At 44.8% G+C, this 20,434-nt stretch overlaps 2 protein-coding genes across 5 annotated transcripts in view; both read right to left on the bottom strand.

Annotated features, from left to right (window-relative positions):
• The window catches only part of zmynd11 (zinc finger, MYND-type containing 11), a 45,879-nt gene extending 38,090 nt beyond the window's left edge, over nucleotides 1–7,789 (bottom strand). For 2 of the 4 annotated variants that reach the window (XM_075482651.1, XM_075482653.1), the window contains exon 1: nucleotides 7,702–7,789. The gene's annotated coding sequence lies outside the window, so the exon portion shown is untranslated. Of the gene's footprint in view, nucleotides 1–2,667; nucleotides 2,751–7,701 lie in introns of all 4 variants that reach the window. The other 2 variants (XM_075482652.1, XM_075482654.1) reach the window with 2 other exon arrangements.
• A 1,785-nt stretch (nucleotides 7,790–9,574) lies between these two features.
• Nucleotides 9,575–13,073, bottom strand: LOC142398189 (tripartite motif-containing protein 16-like). Its single transcript, XM_075482149.1, has one exon. The coding sequence runs from the start codon at nucleotides 12,809–12,811 to the stop codon at nucleotides 11,138–11,140; it is 1,674 nt and encodes a 557-aa protein (XP_075338264.1). The 5' UTR covers nucleotides 12,812–13,073; the 3' UTR covers nucleotides 9,575–11,137.
• Between the last annotated feature and the right edge of the window lie 7,361 nt (nucleotides 13,074–20,434).

Below are 20,434 nucleotides of genomic sequence, written 5' to 3'. Positions count from 1 at the left end.
AAGGAATACTCGAAATGAATATCAGCGCATTTATCTGCTTCCTTCACTTTAAAAAAATGACCAAAATAGAAAGAAAAGCTAGCAAATTAGCGGCGGCGGCGGCGGATTTGTAGCCAAACGGTTTCACTGGGTGTGTCTTTAAAACTAATTGATGTTCTTCTTATTGAGGGAAAGTGTCGTAAATAATTAGGTTCTTAAAATGTTCTTCCAAATATGGTTTTATCATCCAATAGCAGAGAAGATGACTTTAGGCATAAATGCACCTAACTTACTGTAAGCTATTTATTCGTGAACTTACTGAGGCTGTGTTCGAAACCGCATAATTCTCCTACTTCTCCTACTACTCCTACTAACTGTTTGAGTTAGTATGCGAGTTTGAGTAAGCGAGAAGTTCCCGGATGCATACTAGATTCTCCGAAATGTTGGGTATGCATCATGAGGTTACTACTCATACTCAAACTACCCAAGATGCAACGTAACGTGACGTCGCCGATCGTCATTTCCTGTCAAAACGGCAGTTTCAAGCTAGCTACAACGAGGGTAGGTTCACTTCCTGTTTTCAAAACAAAAGCACCAATTGTATCGTAATGGCTTTCCCTATGATAAAAGGCAACGGGTATTTTATTTTGTGAAAATAACCGGAAGTGCGTTGCTCACTGCGGCTAGCTTTAGTAGCTCCGAATTTGTGGGAACAAAATTGTAAACAGCCGGTATTTTGTCAGGTTTTCAACACGTTGGGGATCTAAACGACTACTTTCTCACCTGAAAATGTTTCAAATGTTGCTAAAGTTTACAGAGTTTAGAGCTTAAGAGAAATCAGCTTCAGGCCGGCTGATTTCGGCTCGGGCAGGAGCCAAATGCATTGTGGGTAAACGCTCTGCTTACTTTCTGATCGATGAGTATGTAGTATGTAGTATGCAGTATGTAGTATGCAGTATGCAGTGTGTAGTATGCAGTATGTAGTATGCAGTATGCAGTATGTAGTATGCAGTATGCAGTGTGTAGTATGCAGTATGCAGTGTGTAGTATGCAGTATGTAGTATGCAGTATGCAGTGTGTAGTATGCAGTATGCAGTATGTAGTATGCAGTGTGTGGTATGCAGTATGTAGTATGCAGTATGCAGTGTGTAGTATGCAGTATGCAGTGTGTAGTATGCAGTATGTAGTATGCAGTATGCAGTATGTAGTATGCAGTGTGTGGTATGTAGTATGCAGTGTGTAGTATGCAGTATGTAGTATGCAGTATGTAGTATGCAGTATGTAGTGTGTTGTATGTAGTATGCAGTATGCAGTATGTAGTATGTTGTATGTAGTATGCAGTATGCAGTATGTAGTATGTAGTATGCAGTATGCAGTATGTAGTATGCAGTATGCAGTATGTAGTATGTTGTATGTAGTATGCAGTATGTAGTATGTAGTATGCAGTATGTAGTATGCAGTATGTAGTATGTAGTATGTAGTATGCAGTATGCAGTATGTTGTATGTAGTATGCAGTATGCGGTTTCGAACACAGCCTGAGTCGCTGATCATTAAAGGCAGCAGGAGAACCCAAATTTAGCTTGTGAAGAGCAGCTTAACAAATACAGTCAGTGGTGTCCAGCAGGGACGATGCCGCGAGGCTTCCGAAGAGTAATCGTGTCAGACAAATGCCTATCACTACTTCACAGAAATATTCAGACGGCAGGAAGTACATCCTTCATGTCAGAGTATGGATAAAACCCAAAGGAACACGGCGGGAACCATCCGATGCAGCTCTGCCGTTTACATCCTGGTCAAAATATTCAGAATATGGGCATCAGTCCAGGAAAACTCCGAGAATCCACCTGAAATCTGAGTTCAGCGTGTCTGAGATCAGCTCGAGAGTCGGTGGGTTGGACACGGGAAGCTCCGAGAGGTTTCATCAGGTAAAAACGCCACAACCCCTAATACAGAAAAAGAAAGAAAATCCCTCCGCTGAAGCCGACCGGTTCCAGAACCAGTCTCGCTTTAACTCACAAAGTCCACTTTCAATCCATCGATTCTGTCAGCCAACACCGCTGGAACGCGACAGGGACGGAGCACAGACGTGTCTTTCCATGCAAGACTAAAAGCTCTGCACATAAAACAAGCTTAATCTGCTATTATCACATAAAAAAACATCAAAGACAGCATCGAAATGTAGCCTCCAGAGTCTATTTAAAGTTTGTTATTCAAGTCTTAGTAGACTTAAGCTCTGAAATGGTTTCTAGTTTGTCATGGAAAACTCTGAATAATACTCGTTTGGCTTCTTAGTGTGGTGCGCAGGCCGGCTCTACCCCAGATATTTAAGAAAGTCAAATCCAATTTCACGCAGTCCTCCTCTTAAACCATCCGTGAAACTTCAGATGTCACCTCCATAAATCAGAGCCAGAGGCTAAATATTAAAACACTGAAGGCATTTTGAGTTTAAGGCGAAGCAGCCTGCGACAGATGCTGAGAGAGTTCATCTCATGAGCTGTGGTTTAGGGCGAGAAGAATCAAACACAAGCAGAGCAGAATGAAAGAAGCTAGGCTAGGCTAAGCTAAGCTAAGCTAAGCATAGCATGCAAAAGAGACAGGGTGGGAAAGCAGAGGAAGTTACTGCATCATCATGTCCTCGACCGCAGCTGCACATTGCTTCGGTGTTTCAGATGTAAACAACAACCAACCTGAGGTGGAGCATCGACTTGCTGCATTAGAGATCAGAAACGTCAGCCGAGCTCACATGAAGCTACGTTTCTTTTGCATATTTCTGTAAAAAAAAAAAAACTGAAATACGAAAAAGAAATGCACATCCAGACAGAGACATGCACAGGAGTCTAAAGCTGGATTTACAGGTGGAAACTGTAAACTGGCCCAGAACGACCAACCGGATGGACCAATCAGAGACCAGGCTCAGTCAGGAGGTGCGTTTGTACAGGCAGGGAAACCGCACAGGGACTCGGGCTGCAAAATATATCGAATTTTAATCACGATAACGATATTGGCTTCCCGCGATCACATTCGCGTGATCGAGCGATATTTAAAATGCGTCATTCCGTCCACAGAACGCTCCGTATTAAAGGCGTTTTCAAAGATCCTCCGCTTTAACCCTCTCTGGTGTTTTTTTTAAAGCCACTCTAGCGCTCCGTAAACCACCGTCTGATCACATGCCTCCATGAGCCAATCAGAGTTGCTCCCTGCAGTTTAGTTTCTAGATGTAGACACTACTTACAGAGGACAAAGTAACGTGGCGAACACACCACAACAGGTAGCAGTTGGTCTTATGAGCTATAAACACTCGTGACACAGCGCCATGACCTGTGCCACAGCACCATGACCCGTGCCACAGCACCATGACCCGTGCCACAGCGCCATGACCCGTGCCACAGCGCCATGACCCGTGCCACAGCGCCATGACCCGTGCTACAGCGCCATGACCTGTGCTACAACACCATGACCTGTGCTACAGCACCATGACCTGTGCTACAACACCATGACCTGTGCTACAGCACCATGACCTGTGCTACAGCACCATGACCTGTGCTACAGCACCATGACCTGTGCTACAGCATCATGACCCGTGCCACAGCACCATGACCCGTGCTACAGCACCATGACCTGTGCCACAGCACCATGACCTGTGCTACAGCACCATGACCTGTGCCGCGCTGGCATGCACAACATCACCCCTGCCTGCCTGCACTTCCTGCTCCGGGGACCTGGCACTGAGGACGGGACGACCCCGGCCAAGGTGTGCGACACCAGACCCCCATGGGACGCCGGCCAGCGCAGGGTTCACAGGGTTTGTGGCGTCCAGGGTGAACAAAGAGACCCCATAACGCTGATTTGGCTTCTCCAGGAAACCGAGCAGCTCCAATCTAACGTTAAAACCAAATTCACAATCACACCACGGGCGTAAAATTGCGTATGGACGCTATGGACGTGTCCATACCAATATCTGGATACGTTTAAAATGTCCATACCAATTTTGAATGGGAAATCGCACAGCGTTTGGGAAACAAAGGGTTAATTTTCACCTTCTGCAGTTCCTTCTCTCAAAGACGGCGTGTCATTGGTGGGGACAGCCTTGTTGTCTGTGATTGGCTCACCTTCTGTAGCGCTATGCCTGGCTTGTTGTTGCTAGGTTGGTTGCTAAGCAGTGATAGCGGGAAAACAGCTGACGAGGTGACCGGTCTTTGGTTCGTTGGCTCGGGCAGGAAAAGAAATCCACCAGGACAGGTTGGATAGCATTAACATAAAACAAATATGCCAGCAGTTTGTCTGCGTCAATGACCGCCGGCGCCGTGCATTTGGCTCATTCATACAAGATTTGGCTAGTTAATAGGCTCAAAGCTACAAACTTAATAGTTTTTCAGGAAAAAGTGAGCCGTGGAAAAGTGTTTATGTCTTTATTTTTAATAAATGTTTGCTGGACCTTAATCTTTTGACTACTGGTGTTTTATTTTTGTGGGAACTGTGCAGAGTTAATAAATGCTTGTTGGTAATGCTAAGTAGTCATCCGCCTACATTTTTTAAAAAATTGTACATTTCCACTTTTATGTGTGCACTTTCAAAACTTCATCAGTTAATATTTTATACAAAATGCACCAAACTCATCAACTTACAGATCCTGAAATTTCAGAAACGCGTGTAATAATAAAACATCTTACTGTGGCAATGTCAGCCTGGGCCTGTGATGATGTTCAAGTCACCAGAAACTTGAGTGACTTTAAATAATCCTGAATTTGTTAAAGCAAGCCTCTGCACTAACCCTATTACTCTCAGTACCATCAGAGCCTGGAGATCCATTCGCTCTATAGAAGGCAGGGCCCAGTTATCATCACCTCTCACTCCCATTCTTGATAACCCGGACTTCCCTCCGGGCTGTGAGGACCGGGGCTTTCGAGTGTGGGGCAACCAAGGGTTAAAGAAACTGGGTGATTTATTTAAGGGCCAGATTCTGCTATCCTTTCAGCAGCTGCAACAACAATTTGGCTCATCTAAGCCAGGTGACTTCTACAGATATTTACAAATGAGAAATTTCATAATCAAAGACACCACCTTAATGATTAATAACACCTCTTCATGTGTGGAAAGGGCCCTGTCTCTACAGATAGGTAGGAAATGCATTAACTCCAATTCTCCGCTTACCTCTCAAACCACCAAGCAAGCTCGGGAGAAAGATTTAGGCTTTGCTATAGATGGCGATGACTGGCGGGAGGTCTGGTCTCAGGCTATGAAAATTTCTGTGTGTAATCGAACTAAATCCACACAGTTTAGAATTGTACATCGCACGCATATAACACCTGTTGTCAAGAACAAAATGGATGCTAACATCTCCCCGCTTTGCTGGAAGTGTAATTCTGAGACCGGTAACTACATTCACTGCCTTTGGTCCTGTGTGAGGCTACAGAGATATTGGGGTAACATTGTGAATGAACTGTCTGCTATCTTTGATGAATCAGTATGCATGGACCCTATGTGCCTTGTACTCGGCCTCCCGGTTGGACGGATCACTGACAGTAATCACAGGAGACTTTTCAGTATACCGACTTTTGCTGCTAGAAAGAACATCCTGCTCTTCTGGATCAAGAATGATGCCCCAACAAAAAAAATCATGGCACAACATTATTATGGACTGTATTCCCAGTGAATACATCACATGCATGCTTCACTCCAGAATAGACGTTGTCCACAAAGTGTGGGACCTCTACTTGCAGTATATTGGGCCCACGCTGTCATCCTCTTTGTTACACGGATTCCCCAGGTCAGCTTAGCCTGTTTTTGTGACTTTGTGTTCACTATATTATAAGCACCTTGAAGCCTTGTTGTCTTTGTTGTCTTTATGCTCTGTATTGGTGATCATCTTGGATATTGTTTTGTTCTGTTGTAGAGGATTGAAAGGGAGAGGGCGAGGTGGTGAATTTGCCCACTGCTAGTTTATTTTTATTGTAAATTCAATATACCAATATGCCCATATTCTGCTGTATATTTTTGTCATGTCTGAGCAGTTCTGTATGTTCTGCATTATGTGAAAATGTAAATAAAAATATTTTACAAAAAAAAAAGAAAGAAAGAAACTTGAGTGACTTGCATAAAAAAAAAAAAATCAATTCTCATATTTTGCCATTATGGTTTACATTAAAAAAAAATAAATAAATCAGAGGGCTGTGAATCAGATGGGATTTGCCATTATTCACCCCAGAATTGGTTAAAATGCAGGAAATTGCATCTAAGAAATACAAAATTTTCTGGGGGAGAACTCCCAGACCCCCCCCCCACACACACAAATGAGGTGTCCCTCAACCTTAGGTGGTGGTGGAGTGGCAAATTATGTCCCCACCAATGTCAACAACATTATTACGCCCTTGAATCACACCCAGTGAATAGATCATCAGTTATATTCCAACCCAGACAACCACTCAGACTGGAGGAGCGCAGCGCTGTCCGGAGATGTTAGCAGCGCACACACACACACCATTCACAATAACCAGCTATAGGCACCAAGATTGAAGCGCAGTCTCGGACAATAAATAAGTTAGGTCACATCAGGGACGATTTTAGGATCTGGTCTTTAGGGGGGCCCAGCCCCCAGTGCTCACAGAGGCTCATTATTTCTCACTAATTGAGGCGAACTAGTACATTTGTAAATTTTGGAGCCGTATTAGTTTTGCTCTGAGTAGTGTTTTCCCCTACAACATTCAATTTTGACCTCTTCATTTCAAAAGACTGTGCGGCTCGAAAGGGATAACAAGAGAGCCTGAGACAAATATTGAAGATAACCCAACATTGATTTTGGGAGTAAAGAGTTAAAACAAAAACAAATGCTAGAAAATAAATAAAAATGGTCACTAAAATAATGCATCCTTGAGCAAAAAAAAAAGTGTTTTTGCATAATATAATATTTTACAAATGTGCTGAGCCAGGGGGTGCCAAGATATCTCACGGTGGTGCCTTGGCACCACTAAAAATACCCTAGCCTCGCCCCTGGGTCACATTCTAGTATAAAACTTTACTTCAAACGTTTGTTAATAAAACACGGGAGGCACAACCGGAGCCGTTGGCAACAAAGAGACAGCGATGGAGGCCGCGGGCACTGCCACTCAAGCAGCTCGGTGTAGCCGTTAGCATGCGAGCTAACCTCCAAAACCCCGACTTATCGTAACAAAATGTCCATTTTAACTCCCACTAAAGACAAATTTAACCAACTTGGCTCACTGCTACGGACTGTGTGACAAAACGGAACCAAAAGAAAATGGCGTGAATTGGTCGTTTGACAAGTAAACGTGCTTTCACGGCGAGTTATTTTTATTTTTTTTGTTTGTTAGCTAAGCTAGTAAACTGTTACGTAGAAAAGCTAAGCTATAGTAGCTAGCCAACTTGTCAGTGAATGTGGATGAGATTTACATTCACGGTGAACAACTGGCGCGATCTTACGTGAACGAAAAGCTCGGTCTGTCTTCACAAAACAACAGAAACACACACGCGAGGCTAACTAACCACCAACTGGTTTGTTTTGGAGGGCGCCATGTTCACAATCCTCCATCACGAGATGGAGAAAGAGAGCTAACGGCTAAGCTAACGGCGCTAGCGCCTGTAGCTGCTGGGGAAAGAGAGCCACGGCTAAGCTAACGGCTAAGCTAACGGCGCTAGCGCCTGTAGCTGCTGGGTTGTCATTGAAAACCGAGCCGTTTTCACAAGAATAAACACTTAAAACTCACCTCCGCCCCAGTGGCACGAACACACGGCGCTGCAGAAAAATCCACGAAGGATCGTGCGCCAGGCAGCTTACATCAGTATGTGTCGGGATGGAGCTGTGGTTTGGATGGGAGGTAAACACAGGCGGAACCGAGCTGCGCAGGTGAGCCGCGGGGACAAACTCCAGTGGTGGAATCCGGCGAGTTAAAGGGGCGCTGCAACGATTCTGCGTGCCCAAAGTTGTTGGACGTGTGCGCAACAGCCCGTCAGCTTAACCAACTCACCAGTTGGGAAAATATGTTTTGACCCATCTTCTAGCAAGAACAATTGTAAAATTCGTGCTCTTTTCCAATGTAATATCAGATCTGTTTCTCCTGTAATTTTTCACTGAAATAGTTGTGCAAATGATTTATGCTGGGATAAAATTTGATCTCTTCCTCAAAAATTCTTTGTGCTTAATAAGGTTAAAGAAGTGTCATTCAAAATTATTCATAGATGTTACCCGGTTAAATCATTCTTTATCAGATTCAATTTTGTTGAAATTTTGTGACACTCATACTGAGACCATTATTCATCTGTTTTGGAAATGTGATTATATCCGTAAGCTGTGGCAAGATATTTGTAGATTTATTTTAGATAATATATGCTGTGATTTTGAGCTCCTTCTGCAAAATGTCATTTTTGGTTTTTATAAAGAGTGATGCTCCCACTGAAAAAGAATATTTTTTTATACTTTCATGACAGAACTCCAGATGTATTTCAAGTCAATTTCCTCCTCTAATAACAAGAAAGCTATCAAAACTATAAATCTAGTCTCCCACTTTGAAATCTTTAACTCAGTGTAATCCTCATTGTTCATGTCCCCTGGTATATTCACTCTCACTCTTCATTTATTATTTAAACTACTTATGTATGTATTTATTTTGGTATGCTTTTTTGTTCCTCATTTATTATTAATGATACTTGTCATGTTTTTGCACTGTTTTTGTATCTTGTAAAGCAAAATAAAGTTGTATAAAAAAAACAGTACGTCAGTTTTGGGCTCAGTTTGCAAAGATGGAATCAAATTTACAATTTTGTTTTATATTGTTAAATAATAGAACATTGTGGGGTTTATGAGGTGGCACATCTGCATTTTTTTGTCTGTTTTTGACATGCAAATATCACTTGTTTTTTTGTTTTTTCTGTGCACGTGTAAAGGAAAATAACTGTATACAGGGTAACTCATTTTTTAACAAAAGAATAAAGTCTGACCCAGGGGCGGTTTTAGGATCTGGTCTTTAGGGGGGCCCAGCCCCCAGTGCTCACAGAGGCACATTATTTATCACTAATTGAGGCGAACTAGTACATTTATAAATTTTGGAGCCGTATTAGTTTTGCTTTGAGTAGTGTTTTCCCCTACAACATTCAATTTTGACCTCTTCATTTCAAAAGACTGTGCGGCTCGACAGGGATAACAGAGAGCCTGAGACAAATATTGAAGATAACTCAACATTGATTTTGGGAGTAAAGAGTTAAAACAAAAACAAATGCTAGAAAATAAATAAAATGGTCACTAAAATAATGCATCCTTGAGCAAAAAAAAGTGTTTTTGCACAATATAATATTTTAAAAATGTGCTGAGCCGGGGGGGTGCCGAGCTATCTCACGGTGGGGCCTTGGCACCACTAAAAATACCCTAGCCTCGCCCCTGGTCTGACACCTCTTAGGCACAGTCCCTGAGTCAAAGCTTTGCACAATCACAGCATCTTGCAGAAGTATGCAGCCACTCCTCCAGTCTCATAAATGTACAACTTTTTTCCTCCTTCCTCAGTGTGGCCCTAATACTTTGTCGTGTAAAATAAAAATCCCATATAAATATAATACACATCAAAGTGTAACATTATGTTCCTTTATTGAACGAGGATGAATCAAAACAGGTCAACCATCAGCTCCTTTAAAAACTGAAGTCACACAGAGACTCTACAAGATAGAAAGCACAGAATCAAAGCATATTATACAACACAAGGATAAATACACATTCAAATATCTGTATATAATAAACCCCGCATGTCTGCACACTGAAATAAATGCAGGACAAATCCATACACATCAAATTAACAGACAAATTAATGGATGCTGTAGCCTCCCTGTAAGCTTGAATACGCACAGTATACAGCACAAACATCATAAGAGGCCACATTAATTTAAAATAAATAATAATAATTAAAAAAAAAAAATTCCTCTGCCACTGCAGGGCATATTTAACTTAAATTCAAAGCATGCATATTAACTAAAATAATTTAACACATATTGGTCCCTGACGAGCCGACCATTGACCACCACAGCTTTTGGTGACCCACCACCCGTGCCTTGTCTGTGGGTTTTCTTTTTCACTGCTAAAACAGTACAGACAATGTGTGAGCTGCACCTTCTGGGTGCAATATACGCTTGTGCATTGTTAAGTATTAGTCAGGCCCCTTACCATTCTGCAGAATGTTCTTGTATTTGATTTTGACTTGCTGCCATGTCCATTTTGGCAATTTGGTAATGTTTAATCTACACCACACACACACACACACACACACACACACACACACACGTAGAGCAAAGAGAAACTTTATTTATCCCTAAAGGAAATTCAATGAAGTCATTTAGCAAGCGACTTTGGGTCCTTTGAAAGGCGCTATATTAATTAAAGTTACTATTAACTCATCTATTTATCAAAGAGTTATACAGTCTGATGGAGTAACATTTACACAATCTCACTCATATCTGCAGTCCATTTCAATTAAAAATTCAACTGATTCATAATCAGTTGTACAGCTGCATTTTTGGAGATGTGAATGAACTATTTGGATTGTAATTGTGATGTTTCAGCGGAGCGGTGAGTATGTAATTGTGCACAACTTAGGCATTCAGGCGGTCAGCAATACTTTGCCAGGCTTTTTCTCTTTGCTTTATCACTGTGGCGGTGCTGCCTTTCTTTTTAATTATGTGTTTTACCTCCTCGTATGCCTCCATGAGGATTTCTGCATCGGATGGGGAAAAGTAAGCCGCTCTTCTTGCCATGGTGAATCAGTGAATCTGTCATCGGTCTATTTGAGCGCGCACTTATCCAGGATTGGTTTCACCAGGCTTGATGAATCTGTGTCTGCTCATCCTGGCTTGGTCTTTGTGCAACCAATTAAGCCTGGACGCTCTTGTTTTGGATTCATTGAGCTCAGCTCAGTCACTTATCCTGGATGTCTTAATCCTACTTTTGTGCAATGGGCCCCAGGATCCCACTGATGTTTAGAGCTCAGAGAAGTTTAGAGTTTCATGTGGAGAAATATTTCTGTGAATCAAACTCCTGATCAGCAGTGATATCCTCCATGGCTGCACAGACACAGGAAACAGCAGCAAATAAACAGCAGAGCAGCAGAGACATCCCAGCAACCAGCTGTCAGCAACAAGCTGACTACACACATTTATTTCACTTTACACAAACTCTGCTGAGGCTGCAGTATTATAAAGCCAAACTCCAGCATAGAGCGGCTGAGTGAATGTGGTCTGGACTCTGTGGAGGAGAGTCATGGTTCCAGAGACGCTGTAGAAGGACAGAATACCTGCTCTGTGATCCAGGTACACTCCCACTCTGGAGGCCCGAGGACCTGAGATGGAGGTTTTTATGTCGTTGTGCCAAAATGTATAATCGCCTGAGAAACAATTTAATGCCCAAGATTTGTCATTCCATCCAAATACACATTCATCCCCTCCTGCTCTGCTGATATTCTTGTATGCGACTGCTACACGAACATATTCTCCTCTCATCTCCACCTCCCAGTAACAACGTCCAGTCAGACTCTCTCTGCTCAGGACCTGAGGCCAGTTAGTGAATCTGTCTGGATGATCAGAATAAGACTGAAGTTGATTCATATATGTCACTTTTCTGTTCCCCTCTGACAGTAACAGCAGTATGTGTGCTGTGTTTGGATCTAGTGTGATTTCACATGAATATTTTAAGAATCCAGCTCTGCTCTCAGGTTCTGGTGCTGGTTCTGGCTGTGACAGTAAAACATCCACTTCAGCGACTCTCAGTGAGATGTTGGCCCATTCCTCTCTCAGGATGTCCTGTAGTTTATCTCTGAGCTCTGACACAGCTGCTGTCACATCCTCAAAGTGCCTCAGAGGACGGATCTGGATGCTGGATGAGTGTGTAGCCCCCCTGAGTGCTGCCACTGAGGGGCAGCTGTGCAGAAACTGGCTGTGATCCTCTGTGTGTGAGAGCTGCTGCAGCTCAGCATCTTTCCTCTTCAGCTCAGTGATCTCCTGCTCCAGCTTCTCCTGAAGCTCTTTGACTCGACTCCCTTCGGCTTCCTGCTGGGATCTGATCTGCTGCTTCACATCAGAGCTTCTTTTCTGGAGGAGACGGATCAGCTGGCTGAAGATCTTCTGGCTGTGCTCCTCTGTTTTATCAGCAGACTGATGGATGGCCTCCAGCTGCTGCTGAAGCAGCTTCACATCTTTCTCTGCGTCCTGGATTCTCTGCTGGATCTGCTGCCGACTCCCCTCCAGCTCTCTCTGCCTCTCAGTCCTTTCTGCTGCAGCTGACACTGTGTCGTGGCCTTTATGTTCATCCACAGAGCAGAGATAACAGATGCACTTCTGATCGGTACGGCAGAACATCTTCATCACCTCATCGTGAACAGAGCAGATGTTCTCCTGGAGCTTCTTGGAGGGCTCCACCAGCTTGTGTTTCCTTAATGGAGCCACATCATAATGAGGCTGAAGGTGTTTCTCACAGTAAGAGGCCAGACAGGATAAACAGGACTTGATGGCTTTCAGTTTTCTCCCAGAGCAGAAATCACAGGCCACATCTTCAGCTCCAGCATAGCAGTGATCAGCAGGAGCAGCTTGGAGTCCAGTCTTCTTCAGCTGCTCCACTAAATCAGCTAACATGGTGTTTTTCTCCAGGACAGGCCTCGCTGTGAAAGTTTTCCTGCACTGAGGGCAGCTGTGGATTCCCTTCTGATCCTCTCCATCCCAGAAGCCTTTAACACAGCTCATGCAGTAGCTGTGTCCACAGGGAATAGTCACCGGATCCTTCAGCAGATCCAGGCAGATCGAACAAGAAAAGCTTTCCTGATCCAGCTGAACTCCTTTCTGAGCCATTTCTCCTCTTCACAGTAACTGTCAAATAGTTTCACCTGAACAGAAACGGTCTGTGCGCTCTGAAGGGTAACAGATCTCTGCTGATACTCACACAAACCAGGAAATGAGGCTTAACAGCAGCTGCGTGTTGCACCATGTCGCTCACGCCCATCCTTATGCAAAGAGATCTGTGGGCGGGAACAAGGAAATATCTAACAGGGAGGCCGAAGAGCTGGTTTTTACAGAGAGGCAGGGTGTGTTACCGATGATTTACAACACTCCCCAGACATGGTGAAAGACAGATCAGCACAACATAAAGCAGCAACAGTTTAGCTGTTAAACAGGAACAACATGTAGTGGCTCAGCTGTGTTATCGGTGCAGGGTTAGAACGGGAACATTTCTGCTCTCAGGCTGGAAGTAGAACTGGTAGATGTGAGATTTAAGGTTAAACGTTTGAATCATTTGATCATTTCAGGACTGAACCTGACATGTAAAGCAGATTTTATCCTGGCTTTTGTCCCGCCCATGGGGTTCTCCCCATGTTTTTAGTTTGATGTTTTATCATGTTTTAGGTTGTTTCTGTTTTGGCTTTTGAGTTCATGTTTTAGTCCGGTCTTGTATGATTGTATGACACCACATCTGGAGGGAGACCATGGAGCCCTCGTATGGCCGCTACCCTCACCTACAGCCCCTCCCTGTTCCTCATCGTCCTTGGTCTCACATCTCTCCAGACTTTATCACTGGCCTCCCTCCTTCCGAGGGAAATATGGTCATCCTGACTGTTGTGGACCGATTTAGTAAGCTGGCTCATTTTGTCCCCTTACCAAAGCTTCCCTCGGCCAAGGAGACTGCTCAACAGGTCCGGCTCCGCGGTCTCCGGCTCCGCGGTCTCCGGCTCCGTGGTCTCCGGCTCCGTGGTCTCCGACTCCGTGGTCTCCGGCTCCGTGGTCTCTGGCTCCGTGGTCTCCGGCTCCGCGGTCTCCGGCTCCGCGGTCTCCGGCTCCGCGGTCTCCGGCTCCGTGGTCTCAGGCTCCGTGGTCTCCTGCTCCGTGGTCTCCTGCTCCGTGGTCTCTGGCTCCGTGGTCTCCGGCTCCGTGGTCTCCGGCTCCGTGGCCTCCGGCTCCGTGGTCTCCGGCTCCGTGGTCTCCGGCTCCACGGTCTCCGGCTCCGTGGTCTCAGGCTCCGTGGTCTCCGGCTCCGTGGTCTCCGGCTCCGTGGTCTCAGGCTCCGTGGTCTCAGGCTCCGTGGTCTCCGGCTCCGTGGTCTCCGGCTCCGCGGTCTCAGGCTCCGTGGTCTCAGGCTCCGTGGTCTCAGGCTCCGTGGTCTCAGGCTCCGTGGTCTCCGGCTCCGTGGTCTCCGGCTCCGTGGTCTCCGGCTCCGTGGTCTCAGGCTCCGTGGTCTCAGGCTCCGTGGTCTCCGGCTCCGTGGTCTCCGGCTCCGTGGTCTCAGGCTCCGTGGTCTCAGGCTCCGCGGTCTCCGGCTCCGAGGTCTCCGGCTCCGCGGTCTCCGGCTCTCCGTGGTCTCCGGCTCCGTGGTCTCCGGCTCCGTGGTCTCCGGCTCCGTGGTCTCCGGCTCCGTGGTCTCCGGCTCCATGGTCTCCCTCTAGATGTGGTGTCTGATCGGGGCCCTCAGTTCACTTCAGTTCTTTGGAAGGAATTCTTTGCTCTGCTTGGGGCCACCGTCAGTCTGTCCTCCGGGTTTCACCCCCAGTCTAATGTTCAATTAAACAATTATACAAGAAAGCCGTAAAGGTCTACGATCGGAGACCCCAGTCTTCCCATCACTGCCCAATTTAAAAAAAGCACGACTTATTAACCTTTGAGAATCTCAGAACATTCAAAAGCACCTGTCTCATCTATAGATCTCTGAACGGGCTGGCACCACCGCCCCTGGGTAACTTCATTAAACAGAAAAACAGGGTGACAATGACAAGATCAGCCACCAGGGGGGGCTGTGAGGTACAGTTTAGGAGAACGGCATTTGCACAGAAGGTCCTATATGTCTTTGGTTGCTCTACATGGAACACAGTTCCGTTGGCCATAAGGGAAAACTCAACATATGTAGCTTTTAAGAAACAACTAAAAACATGGCTTACAGATAACCAGGACTGTAAACATGAAGGGTAGTTTTATTTAACACGCAATACTAAAAATAAATTGGTAGTAATTCTCTAATTCTTAAAATTAGTTGGCACTTTATTCCATGCACTTTAAAAATAGCACTTTAGGATAAATGCACTTTAATATAGTACCAGATGCACTTTAATAAATGCATACCTGTATAGGAGGGTAAAACATTATTTGCCAATCAGATGCATTTTAATGTCTGAAACTACTGTGCGACAAAATTGTGTTGCTATGGTTTTTGGGTATGGTATTCGTACCATAACAGGTCAGTTGTTGTATATCTTGTGATGTGGTTAAGTGATATGGAATGTTGTACGCTTTGTTTTCCTGTTTCCTGTTTTTGTCTTTGTCTTGATTTTAGTGTGAACAGCAGGACTGCAGATGGAAATTAGCCTTGGAGCTAAATCTGGCATATTTACATTGTATGTTTATTAATATGCAGAGTCCTGTCACAAATAAACAAATAACTAACTAACTAACTTAGCTTCACTTTACATCCCAGCGCTCTGTTCCCAGAGCAGCTGTCAGACTGGCCCCCTGAAGGCGAAACGTAAAGAAATGGACCCCCGACTCCCTTTTGACGCCCACATGAAGCAGCTCTGTAACAGCCGCCTCGGGAACGTGGCCAAACTGCGTGCAGCGCTCACCCTGGCAGAGGCAGAGAAGCGCGGCCACGCCTTTGTCTCCTCCAGGCTGGGTGGCTGCAAGGCTCTCCTCATCGGAACCTCCAACAAGAACATCCAGAGGCTGCAAGCATGGGCGTCAACTGGGTACGGCAGCTGCCACACCTCGGCTCCGGGGGAAATGTAAATGTTTGTTTTTCTTTTTTTTTTTTTAAATGAATTTATGGAATTACTCTGTGTCAATTTGTATTGATTATTATATTATTTAATACATATAAATGAACTACAAAGGAAATTCTGAACAACACAATCAATTGATCTAAGTATCATCTTCCCTTTTGAAATGCGGTATCTCCCAGCCCCCTCCCCCCACCCCCCACGAGATGACGGAGCCTGGAGGTCAAAGCTGATGTTATTAGCGGGATTTGTTGTTTGCTAATTAATGTAAAATATGAAAAGGAAGCAGAAAACTTTATATTTATTTATCACCAAAAAAAGGGGGCAGGTGATGATGGGTCCAATGTTGCCCCAGCGGCGGAGGAAGGAGGACCAGGTAGTGAAGGCGGGATTCAGGCTGTTAGCGAGGCTGTCCACTTCAGCACCTCTGCCGCTAATGCTAATGCTAATGCTAATGCTAAAGCTAATACTAATGTTAATGCTAACGCTAATGCTAACATGGAGACTGAGGCCCAATCCCAATTCTATTTCCCTACCCCTTCGCCTACCCCTCACCCCTACCCCTCGCCCCTTCGAACGAAGGCGTAGGCGTAGGGGAATAAAACATACCCCTACGTATTGGGACACCCCTTCACACTCACGTACGTCATAAGTCCGCGCCGTCAGTTGTTACGTAACCCAAAGCGACAGCTTCAGCCAGACGAAAACAAACATGCCTGCTGTAGTGGTGTTCGCGCTGTCCTGGGCTATTCGGATATTTTTAGAAATATCTGCGTCGAATCGACGGAGTGCCATCAGGCGAAGGCGTCTTCGACATCTGGGAGCATTGCTGGATCTTGTTACGGTATGTAGAATGATACATTATGATACATTAATGCAAATAACGCGTGTGAGTGAGCAGCTGGTAGCTTCCAGATCCGGCGTGTGAATATCATAATGGGTGTGTGTATATGAAAGTGCTTCTAACTGTACATTTGTGATATCGTGTAATATAGAAACAATTTTCTTGTCTCGTTGGATTTGCTGATTTGCTGATTGGAGTAGTATTCTAACCTGGCTAACCTAGCTAATAGCATAAGCTAACGTTTAGCCTTTTGTTACTCGCCTCGTTCCGTTTGGGATAAACATGCAGCTCATACGTTTTTGAAGCGGCTTTCTTTGTACCAGGTTCAGATTTGATGACATAAATAAATGCACTGCATTGTGTGTGCTATCAATTTGTTGGTTTGGGAGGATGAAAGCCTGATCTTTCCATGTTTTTCTTTCCAGCAGACGGGTCATCCCACAAATTATTGCAGATTGGACCAAAACATGCCTGTCCTAAGGTTGTGGTTCAATGTTGAGGCGGACTTAAAGCAGGACTTTCGCCTCAGCAGAAGAGCCGTACAAGCTGTCCAAAGGCTACTACAGAGAGAGCAGGACCATGGTTGGGGCGGGCAACTAGAGGTCCTGATCTATATATACTGGTTGGCACATGGACTCTCTTACATCGTGGTGGCTCGTGTGTTTAACGTTCCCAAATCCACGGTGCACCGCGTCGTCCACACAGTGGCTAATTACATATGCCAAAATCTACGACGTGCCATTGCATTCCCGCAGGCTGGAGAGCTGGATGCAGTTGGCCAAGGATTTGTTCAGCTATCTGGGAGCCCTGCATTCAGAAATGTTGTGGGTGCAATAGACGGTAGCCACATTAGAATAAAGCCACCAACACTGCACCGAATTGACTACCTTAACTACAAAGGCTTTTATTCGATCAATATGCAGGCAATTTGTGATTCCACTGGAAGATTCCTGGACATCTTTGTTGGTTACCCGGGTTCCGTTCATGACACGAGGGTCATGAAAAACAGCACCTGCTACAAGGCGAGGCGGTACCCTCCACCAGGCTACGTTCTCCTTGGGGATGGTGGCTACCCATGTTTAGACACACCCATCAGCCTCATGCCTCCGTACAAGGAACCAGTCAATGGACCAATACAGGGCCGCTACAACTACTACCATGCCAAGGGTCGTAGTATAATTGAGCGAGCCTTTGGGGTAATGAAGACCAGGTGGCGGTGTACCCTTTTCAAGGCACTGGAAGTGAGGCCAGTATTTGCTCCGCAGGTTATTGCATCCTGTGCATTTCTCCACAATGTGTGTCTGGACAATGGGGACCTGCTTGAGCCAGATGAGGATGTGGCAGAGGACAACATGGATCCCCAACCTCCCCGAGAGGCCTTAGCAGTTAATGAGGCGAGTGGAAATGCAATGCGGGACAGATTGGCTGCCCTGGTGTCACAGTATTGATCTGCAATGCATTTTATTTTTGGTGGCTTTTTTATTACTGCCTTTTTTTTTTTTTTTTATATATATATTTTTTATGCTGGGCCTGGAACACGGGACAGATTAGCAGCCCAGGTCTCACTGTAGAGCTGTGCGATGTATAATTTTTTTGTGACTTAAAGGCTGAACTGTCAAGAGGTTAATTTTTTGTTTGAGAATGTACCCAAATTATTTTTTTTATCCCTTTTGTAATAAATCTCTTCATACCAATATCCGTTTCAGTCGTTCATATGATGTTGATGTGATAATCATGCTCAAAAAACTTTTTGTCTTTAAATTATTTTATTAATTACAGTGCAAATAAAAGCTTAAAGTGGCTGTGCAAATATTGAATGAAAACAAGAATAAAATAAAAATATAAACGGGCAACAGTGCAAACATGGAAGATGGTGGGGAGAACGAAGCAGGAACGGAGAAGGTGCATGGGACATCGGAGGTGCTGCATGGGCTCAGTGATGTTCTGGGGGGACAAGACACAACATGACATTATAGCATGCACTTTCATCCATTGTAAAAAAAGGTGTTTCAGAATGCGGTAGTGGTGGCTGTGTATACAATAGGTGCAGGGGACATCAACTCACCTTAAAGTTTATCAACCATGCGCTCAAACAGAGCTAAGAAGCGCTCGGTCTTCTGTTCCATTTGGTCATGGCGCTGCTGCTCCTTAATACTCTCCTGAAGCAGGAAGTCCAGTACAGGATTTGACTTTCTGCTCCTTTTTGGGGATGGTGATGGTGATGGGGATGTTGGAGAACGACGGCACAATTGTGATGTGACCGCAGCAGGCATGGCTGAGGTGCTGGGCTCAGCATCGTTCTGGGTGAACAAGACACAACATGACATTATAGCAGACACTTTCATCCATTGACAAAAAAGGTGTTATAGAATTAGGTAGTGGTGGCTGTGTGTACAATACATGTATGTATTTTTAAAAAACATACCATGCACATTCATTATTAAAGACCAATAGATACATAAATAATACATGGTTGTATGTTTACCAAAGCATACAAACATACATCCTCCTCTGCACAGGCTTCCACCAATAGCGGAGGGTCCATTGCTGGTCTTGCTCCCAGCACCCCGTGCATAGCCTCATAATAGTGCCACGTCGTGGCGGTCTCCTGGCCATCATCAGTTCCACCCCCAGTGGAGGGAGTTCTCAGCTGCTGCAGGAAGCAAAACAATTCAATGGCAATTATAAATGCATTTCATTGCTCACTGACGACATTTCAACAAGAGCACACAGTATTCATCTACTTAAAGGACATTACTTCCTGTTTACCTTGTATTTTTTTTTCAGGTTCTCCCATTTTTTAGAGACCTGTTGGGAGGAGACCTTCCCCTGCAACCCCAGCTCCTTTATCAGCTTCCTGTGTTGTAAATACGAGGGAGAACGTCAGTTAATGCCTCAAATGCACTAAAACAAACCATTGTGAGCGACCTATGACTTAAAATAAATTACTCACTCCCACTGTTGTTTGGCCGACGCTTTCGACCTCAGAAATTGGCTTTCGTTTTCGGCGCGAAAGTCAATGAGGGTCTTTGTTTCATCTTGAGTCCCTGTGAATCACATTCACGTTGAATACTTGTGATAATAGGTAGCGAAATGACGCTCAAAATTAACTTCTATCTGGTTAACCAACTACATTGTTTGTACTCGAGTTACAATTTCAAAAACGACAACTTTTTTACGACTGTTGCAGCACATGCATTGACCGATTACAAAATAGTAATATCGACTTTTCCCATGTGCGTTTATAACAGAAAATAACTACACATTACCACCATGTTAAACTCACACAACACACAAGTTATTACAACCTAAAACGGTTAAAACAGTTAAATTATGGCAAAAAAATAGAGGAGCTTACATTTGTGTGGTGCTCTTGTTGTTCCTTCCATTTTTAAAAGACTCGCGATCTCCCGGTAGTCGCGTTGTATTCTGGGAAATATATCATACCCCTTCAGACGGAGTCTGCCTGGCCGAACCCCTCCGTTTGAAGGGCTACAACGGAGGGGTAGGGCTAAGGGGAAGGGCTTTGGAAGAGTATTGGGACAACACTACCCCTTCACGTGAACGCGCAAAACGGAGGGGAAGGGGTGAGGGGTAGGGCCAAGGGGTGAATTGGGATTGGGCCTGAGACAAGTCCATTGTTATGCTAGCGGCTATGTGAGTGAGACTGCATTTGCACACAGATAAGCTACATAGCAGACTTTTGTGGTGATTATTTGCTGGGCATGTATATTTATTGATTGATACTATAGTCATGTGACTATAGTGACCTTTACCTTGGCTTAGCTTTGGCTGAATTGACGCCGCTGCTGGCTCCCCGTCCCACTCAGAACTGAGTACAAGCCCCCCCCCCCCCCCTCACTCATCAGTGCC

The sequence above is a fragment of the Odontesthes bonariensis genome, chromosome 14, assembly GCF_027942865.1.
Source record: "Odontesthes bonariensis isolate fOdoBon6 chromosome 14, fOdoBon6.hap1, whole genome shotgun sequence".
Classification (NCBI taxonomy): Eukaryota; Metazoa; Chordata; class Actinopteri; order Atheriniformes; family Atherinopsidae; genus Odontesthes; species Odontesthes bonariensis.
Note: the sequence above shows the minus strand (reverse complement) of the source record. Positions and strands in the feature narration are given on the sequence as shown.